This window comes from Buceros rhinoceros, unplaced genomic scaffold, assembly GCF_000710305.1.
Source record: "Buceros rhinoceros silvestris isolate BGI_N320 unplaced genomic scaffold, ASM71030v1 scaffold45207, whole genome shotgun sequence".
In the NCBI taxonomy this organism is placed as follows: Eukaryota; Metazoa; Chordata; class Aves; order Bucerotiformes; family Bucerotidae; genus Buceros; species Buceros rhinoceros.
In genome coordinates this window covers 19,028-27,465 of record NW_010423639.1, presented here as the reverse complement: position 1 = coordinate 27,465, position 8,438 = coordinate 19,028, and the positions used below count along the sequence as shown (strand labels likewise).

General features: G+C 48.2%; 1 protein-coding gene across 1 annotated transcript in view; it reads left to right on the top strand.

Annotated features, from left to right (window-relative positions):
• Positions 1 to 487: 487 nt before the first annotated feature.
• Positions 488 to 8,438, top strand: part of LOC104497238 (NT-3 growth factor receptor) — a gene marked incomplete at both ends in the record, with an annotated part of 19,589 nt that continues 11,638 nt past the window's right edge. Inside the window, 2 exons of the mRNA XM_010140467.1 lie at positions 488 to 556; positions 7,802 to 7,959. Of these exons, the coding sequence (XP_010138769.1) occupies positions 488 to 556; positions 7,802 to 7,959 (227 nt within the window). The remainder of the gene's footprint in view (positions 557 to 7,801; positions 7,960 to 8,438) is intronic.

Below are 8,438 nucleotides of genomic sequence, written 5' to 3'. Positions count from 1 at the left end.
CCTGGGTGCCAACAACACACAGCCGTACTGGGATGCTTCGATCGCACGGCTACTGCAGATCATATGGTAACACCTTGGCTAATCATGGCACTGTCATTTGAACCTGGCTGTTACTATTTTTAACGTGAGGTTTGTACTTAATTTTTTGTTCAAGTTATGGAATTAGACTTGTTCTTTCTGCTTACGGTTGGTTGAGCTCCAGATTCATGAGCAAGAATCAGACATATCTTGCTCTGTTTGGGTTTTTTTTCCTTAACATTACAGCAGGATCTGAATCATTTTTCCCCTTGGAAAAAAAAAAAGTAAAATGAGTAACTTCCATTTGGGTTTGTCCTCATTAAAATCTCCCATTTTGAAACCTAAACTTGGGTCGTAAACTGCTTGACAGCCTCCCCATCAAGGAGGACGATGAGCTCTGCGGAGGTGGTAGGGCCGTGTGCAGGAGGAATTATTTACCGTGACTTTTTTTTTTCCTGTTAATTTTTAGAGACCTCTCTGGGAACCGGCTCACCACTCTGTCATGGCAACTCTTCCAGACCCTGCGACTCCTTGAACTGTAAGTCCCACCCTGGGGGTTTCTGCTGGGAGAAGCGGGGAGGCTGAGAGGAGGAGCGATTTCCACATAGAGCTATTTTGAAGCCTGTGAATAATTACCTAAAACTCCAGTGGCCAGCACCATCCATGGGAGCGTTTCCTGGGTATGGGAGCACCCGAGTAGAACTGCTTCTCTTTTAACTTTGCAGCAGCTGGCTAATTAACGTCAGGATGATGAACAAGTCATGCTTGGGATAGTAAACGGCTGGCTAACTCTGGGTACACATTACAATGCTTACTAGGCCAGATTTTGAGTGAATCTTCTCAAATACTCGATCCTCATCTGTTGTAGGAGAGGAATAACTGTTTTTCTTTAGCTGATGGACATGCTTCATAAGACACCTCTGCTTTTTAGGGAAATGACTCCCTTGCTCTTCAGCAATTGAGGCACCTCCCAGCTCCTGTGTGGGAGATGAGATAGTGTCTCTCCTGGGGCACCGGTGGCCTTCAGCCTGCTGAATTATTGATAGAGCATTCAGCACTACGCTTGAAGAATAAGTGGACACGAAATCAATGGAGTGTTGCCCTGATGACCTGTTTTGTTGAATTTTAGAAATAGTTGTTTGGTGGGTATAAAAAAAAATATATATGTAGGATTTATCCCAGAGGATCCTGGGAAGCTCCATTCATCCTCACTGATGATCAATAGAGCTGTAAGCTAGAAGTGACTTATGAAAGAATAAAGACAGTCTTTCAAGTGGGAGTAAGTGTGTTATCACCGATGTTACTGCAGTGTATTTCATTTCTGTCAAATTGTTAAATGAAAAATACTAATAGTGATATTAGAAAATAGAGAAACGCCCTTCTGATGGGGAATCTGGCTTGCAGAGTTAAAATGCTGAATTTGGAATTTGTCTCCTTGCTGATTACAGCTCTAAATATTTTTCAAGCCTGGCTCAGATTTCAAGTTTAATAGCATGAGTCATTTGTATTCTTAGACCTTTACTTACTGTCATTGCACCGTCTGGTAAAACTAAGATTGATGGTTGTTACCCGAGAGAGACCCAAGAGTGGAGGAGCAAACGGGGCTGCAGTCCTGAGCTGGAGGCACTGGCAGGTTCTGGGGTAATGGTGAGCCTGCAGATTAATGGGAATACTTCCAACAGGGCTCATTTTTATGCGTCTTTGTTTCATTTGGTCATATCTTGCCTCTTGAGGCACATCCCAGCCCAAGTCAGGCTCAAAAGACCAATACCAAGCACAAAGGGAAATGAGATGCTGCTTTTGGGCTGGCAAGTGTGCTTGTTCCCACCTGATGAAGAGCACATCTGTGTCGTCCTGCTGTGGTGATCCTGACAGGGAAGCTGGTGTGCTTGGTGCGGCTTCAGTTAGGGTCAGCAGAGTCACTTGGAACCAGTGCTCTGCAGCCTGGCAAACAGGAAGGAGCTGGATTACTTGGCTCTAGCTGGAGCTGCGCTTAGAGTGGTTTTCTTGGAGATACTTCTTTTATGAAAGAAGTAATGCAGATAGAAATGTGTGAGATCTTGGGGCCTGGTTGGTAGGAAAAGATGATGGGGTGGGAAAGCAGCTCTGATGTGATGTGTGGTGTCCGCAGCACCCTGTGGGGAGGCTTGGCACCATGTGGGGCTGGAGCCTTGGCTGGACCTCTCCTGCCAAAGAGGTCTTGGCAACCCCCCTCTGGCACCAGCCCGAGAGACCAGCTTAGACCTACATGCGTGCGTGCCCACAGGGTCTTCCTTGCTGTTGGCCAGGCTGGAGTAAGAGCCTGATCAAGTTTATGTTTTCTGAAGAATTGCTTTGCACTGGTGCTTCCTGACAAGTGTTACCCTCCAGGTTCCTTGTCACTAAGGATCCTCCATCCATGTGAGCACAGGTAGGACAGTCAGTACTGGAATGACATGATGATGCAGTTCCTCAAAGCATGACGAGAGAGAGAGATTTTAGCTGGTACCCACTGGGACGTCAGTGTTACTGGGGCAGAGGTACGTGCCTGCAGTGCCCTCCATGGGGCCATGAAACTGTCCTGCCAAACTTTGGATTTGTTAGAGAGAAGACGGCATGGAGGTGTAGCCTGAGCTATGGGATCTGAATAATTGTTCACATAAAAATGTTGGGCATTAAGGTAAAGACATTTTATCTGCTGTGATGTGCTCATGGTCCTGAGTGCTAGAAGGATGGGGGGAAATTAGTAATGGATGCATAAAAGTGGGAAATAGTGTAATTTTTATTTTTAGAAATGCAGGGGATGGTTGAGTAGAAGACATTTTTTTGGCACACTGAGCTCCAAGGAGGCTTCCAGAATTTGGGAAGGAGACAGAATGCATGGCCCACATAAAGTGAGTGTGAAGCACTGGTGAACGCTAGAAAGGGAGTTGCAGACTGACATCAGCCAAAGACTTGAATTTGAGCCAAAACTCTCTGGAAAGGAAGGTGATGAGGAGCAGAGACCGATGCAGATGCAGCAAGCCCAAGGAAGGCAGGCTGAGCAGCAGTTCTTGTGCACGGCTGTGGAGAGGACAGGAGTCCCCAAGGACAGATAGACGCTGGTGAGAGTCTGCTCTTCTGGGAAGGGTTATGTCTATGGTGAGGGTTGGTGGGACAAGCAGGTGCAGGTCTGCAGTGGTCCACAGAGGCATCTTGTACTGAGTACTAGTGCCTAGGTGCTACCAGGCAACTGTGGATCCAGAAGGAGGATGGACGTCAAAGGCACAACCGTGACTTGCAACGAGGCAGCTCAGAGCAGTGGAGCATGCAGGAAGAGAAGTGATGAGAGGGTTGTCTCCAGGAGAGTGTTGGGAGGAGAACAACTGCAGCTCCTGCGACTTGGAGATTACCAGAGAATGTGAGACCTGACAAAGCCATCACAGTGAACATGGAAGAGGAAGGAGCAGGAGACTAATGGGAAGATCATGCCACGCTATGAGAGATGGATGGGAACTTGGGGTTTGAAACAGCTGCCTGGCTGCATTCAAGACACTGCAAGCTTGGGAGGATGGTTTTGCTTAAAGCGGAGTTTCTTTTCCTGTTCAACAGAGCTGAGATTTTTCCCTGCTGACTCGCTGAAGAAAGGATGGCAAAAATGAGGCACACTTCCCAAGAACATTATCTCCTCCTCCTTCTGGCCAGAAGCAAGACTTGGAACAATTACCAGTATCTCCAGTCCTAATTCCCACAGCACGGGCTGACCTTGACTGGCAGGGCTCGAGCTAATGTGTGCAAAGCTCTCCGAAGTCTGAAGCCGAGCGTGCACAGGGAAGCATCTGACACATGCAACAGCTCATAAACATTGGACTTAGAGCCTTTCTTATCCAGAAGTCACAGCTGGCTTCCTCTGTCATGTCCTTGGCTTCCTTTGTCAGGTCCTCAGAGAGCTTATGGTTGACATTTTGAGAAACTTCTTCCCGGAAAGACCTAAGACTCTGGATCCAATTACATCTTTGGTTGTCTAAGACCTTGTACTCCTGAATATCTTGCCACTCTTGCCGGTCTGTCAGCATTTCTAATACCAGCAGTCCCTGCCAGCTTGTCCTGCAGTAGATTTCTACAATGCTACAGCAAGAGGCTTTGGGGATGGGGTACAGCAGCACCTCTGTTAATGTTATGAGTCCAGCTTAACATCCTCCGTGCCTCTAGCTTAAAAACTTACTGCTGCCAGCAGTCCCATTAATAGAGTTGTAACCAGACAGTGGGTACTTGCCTGCTCTCTGCATTAGCTAATCCAGCTGTCAGGCAGATTAGTTCTTCCCTTTCTATCCTATCTGTTTCTGGCAGGGGTTTGGAAATACCACTTCTGGCTGGACCACCAAGAGAAGCCCTGGTTCTGGGAAACAAATAGAAATGAAAAATAGAAATAGATTTTGTTCTGTTTCTGCTGGGCACTCTTCGGTTCTTAAGCTTAGGGAAGCGATCTCAGTCCCGAGGTAGGAGAGTGTTTTAATTGCAAGTGTATGAATCCTTGGCAGCAGCTTAATGTGAATCAAAACAGACAGGAGAAGTGTGGCAGGGATCTCCGCTGCCCTCTGAGACGCTTTAGATGCAGACAGCTTTGTTTTAGCTGATGAGTGGAGAGGTGTGGGACAGGGCGTGTGTCTCATCTAGCTGCCTAGCCTGAAGAAACCTGCTCTGTGTGTGTGTGCGTGTGAACTCCTGACTATCCCAGTATGTACTGGGACACTGATGGCATCCCTCTCCTGCACTGGTCCAGCCCGGTGTAGCCTGTCCAGGAAGTTTTGGGAGGCAGTGGGACCACATTCTGCAGGGAGCACAGTTTGGCTCAGCCAGGCACTGGCAGCATCACTGTCTATGAAGAGTTGACTTGGTGCCCACATGGCTCTAGGGTATCAGGTCTGTCATTGTCCCCTTGAATGACAGTGCAAGTCATGATTGTCCCAATTTTTCTCTGTCCCAAACACAAGCCCTGCAGTGTGCCTGCCTCATGAAGGGGCTGTGCCCGGAGCATACCCTGCTGCAAGCCTGGGCTTTGCCTGGGCCTGGTGGATGGCTCTGGCTCATGTGCAGGTTTGGTCCCTTTTTGGTCCAAGTCCTCGGGGCAGAGAGCAGCTCACTTGTGGCTGTGATACTTGCTAATTCTAACAGGCATTTTCAGTTATGCTGAGACCTTCAGAAGGTGTGGGAGTGTGCACAACCCTGGAGTGCAACCAAGCAATGCTCTGGCAACACTTCTGGGCTAAGGCTAAGTGCAAAAAGTGTCCTTTAGGTTTACTTGTCCTTTCCAGGAGTAAGCTGTGCTGGGTCTGTCTCATGAGAAGGAGCCCCTTGTCCTGCTGCACCCATGAAGCGCACATGACAGCTTTCAACCCCAGTTTTTGTCCTTCCTGCTGTGATGGAGATGTCTCTACAGCACATGGTGATTTTAGTGGGTTTTAGCCAAAGGGCACCTTGTGGTCCCTGTGGTGCTTTTCCTTGCAATGAAGGGAAGGTGCCTTTATCTCATAAAGCAGAGAGTCGTAGGTAATGGAGATGTGCTACAGAAGTTGTGGAAAGAAGAGTTGGAAGGAACTGCAGCTTCTAATGATCCTTGTAAGTGCTGGGGTCAGAGGAGAGAAATGGAGATCCAGTTTTTTGGGCAGGTGAGGAGAGTGTGAGTGTGGAAACCCCTATGCACCTCTCTAGAAACCCTACTGGCATGGCAGGGCAGGCACCAAGCAAGGAGAAGAGACATCTCCCACATGTCAAGAGTGCTTTTCCAAAGCAAATTAGGGAAAACAGCTGCACACATCTGTGCCCCTTCTACCTGCAGTGCCATGCCAGCTGCTGGTGGCATTCAGCACACCCAGCCAGTGATGGGAGTTAATTTGTGCAAAAGCCCCTGTGGGGGTCTCGATTAGAACAAGTTACATCACTGATGTTGGGACCGGTCGTGGGTAAGCTCTGCCCTGAAGCCCGCTGCTCCTGTATTATTCATGGACCTTCATGAATTAGCAATGGGCTGGGAAAGCTGCCATCTATTACTTACAGAGCTGCCCTTAAGTGCTAGGACAGCAGCTTTGTTTCGTGAGGATATTTGCAGCGGTGCAGAATTTCTCCCCTGTTATCTTTGAGCTCCCCCAGCTCCCTGCCTGGTCCCCAGGTACAACTCTGGTTACCTGACTTGCCCTTAGCAGAGACCATGTGCCACCCCATGTCCTGCTGGTAGCAGTGACCGTAGGAGAATCCTGAGGAGAACGTGGATTCGTGGCCATCCTGAAGAGGACGTGAAGCCTGCACGAGGCACTGACAGTCCCTGTCGTAGAATGGAGAGAATGCCTCCAAATCACTGCACTGATCTGCTCTGGTCCGTTAAATTTAGTGGTTTGGCCTTTGAGTTCCTTGTCTGAGCCTTGTACCTGTCTTGCAAAGGTTTACGTGCTTTTGATGGGGAAGGAATGAACTAATGAAAAGCCACAGAGTGGAGTTTAATCATTTTTTGGTTTTTTTTTTTTTTTTTTTTAAAAATCCATGGTCAGTTGGCATCTTGATCTATGAGAAGGTTCAAAGTGGCATTGTTAGTGTTCACGTTTAACACCCCTGGCTGCTACCAGAAGATCTCTTTCTTCTCCTCTTCCTCATTTTGCAGTGCTGTATCGATGAAACAGCAGCTGCACGTTTGGAAGGTTCTTTCCAAATCCTGTTAGTTGGTGGAATTAATTTTGTAAAAGCGAGCATGAATTTTGCACTAGCATGTGGAACAGACCAGAAAACCAGCTTCCTGCCGTTTGACGGGGATCTTGATACTGCGTGAAGCAATGGTTTGGCCTTTGGAGCTGCCTTTGGGGTGACTGAGCTCACCTTTTGCACTGCGGGCTCCTCTGCTCCCTACTTCATTTTGCTTCACAGTTATGAGGGGAGATAGTTTGTTTGTTCATGCTGCATCACCTGTTTTGCTCACCTGAATTACCACGCTGGTAATTCAGTCTGTCCTGGCGGAGCACTGGGCTCTCCTCCCTGCTGGGACCTGCCTTCCTTGCATCTCCACAGAGCTCTGCAGGGCTTTAAAAATGTAAATGAAATTGTTAATAGGTTGGAAAATCAATTATAATAAACATTCCTGGTATATAAACTACGTGTAAGTGTGTTTTAAATGAAGTACATTAAAGGCAGAGCTTTTTTCCACTTCTCCTGACTGGGTCAGCAGGGTCTCAGTGCAGAGGTGTTTGATTTAATTAAAATACATGATACCCTGAGCATTAGCTCGTGTCCTGGGTCACCAGGAGGCTGTATTCGAACAAGGTACATGGGAGAAGAGCTGCCAGCTTGACTGAGTGCTTGCGGGGGCTGGAGGTGTGCTTTGCTCAGCAGGGTGTTGGACCCCCACTGAAGTGGGGATTTGAAGATGTGCATCGGTGTTTTAGGGCAGTGGGGAGCTGCCTGCTCCTCAGCTGACAGGTGAATGCTTCGACTATCTGGATGGCTGCAGGACTGAGCTGCAGATGTCCAGGACTTGTGGTGAAAGGTGTTGCGTGTATCTCTGTGCTGCCCTGGGAGATATAAAACCTTGTGTGCGTGCAGGAAGGAGACTGCAAACGCATGGATGTGTAACCTCTGCCTCTCTGGAGGTGGAAGGGACACGAATAACAAGGACCAGAAGACCTCAGGCAAATAACTCGGAGGAGATTCTCCCTTAGCTCTAAAGGGCTTCCTTGCGCCTGCATGGTGGCTGTCCTCCTTGGGAAGCCTGGAGCCAGGCAATGGCTCTGCTCATCTTTCCTCACCCCACCATCCTTTCTCATGCTCTCTCTGCCCGTAGGAGACTAGAGAGGAACCTTTTTAACTGCAGCTGTGACATCCGCTGGATCCAGCTCTGGCAGGAGAAGGGCGAAGCGAACCTGCAGTATCAGGAGCTCTACTGCATGAACATGGATGCAGCCATCATCCGTTTGCAGGAGATGAACATCACTCAGTGTGGTAAGGGCGGCTGTGGCTGGGCTCAAGGGAGGCCGGGAGGGAGCCCTGTCCTATCTGGTACCTCTGGTTCAACCGTTTGCTTGGGGAACCTGGTGCAGCAGAATCCCACCATGTGGTCAAGAACAAGATAATTGAAGGTGATTGGGGTAGTTTGCAGATTAAAAGTAGACTGTCTGGGTAAGCGTGGGGCTGTTGTGTGTGTGAAGTTACCAGGTGGTTTGGGGCATTTCCTTTACTATAATGCAGTTGCTTAACAAAGTGTCTGTGATTAGGCTATATGATGTCTTGAAAAGGAGCGTGTTTCACGTTGCTCTTCCTCTGTCTGACAAATCCTAGAAACAGCATAATGTTAAAAGACGCTGCCACCGTATCTTTAATAATTACTCTTAGGAAATACATGTGTCTGTTCACTTTCTTTTGTTTTATTTTTTCAATTGAAAGCCCTTATCTGTAGGCAAGAGACAGTAGTGACTAGATCT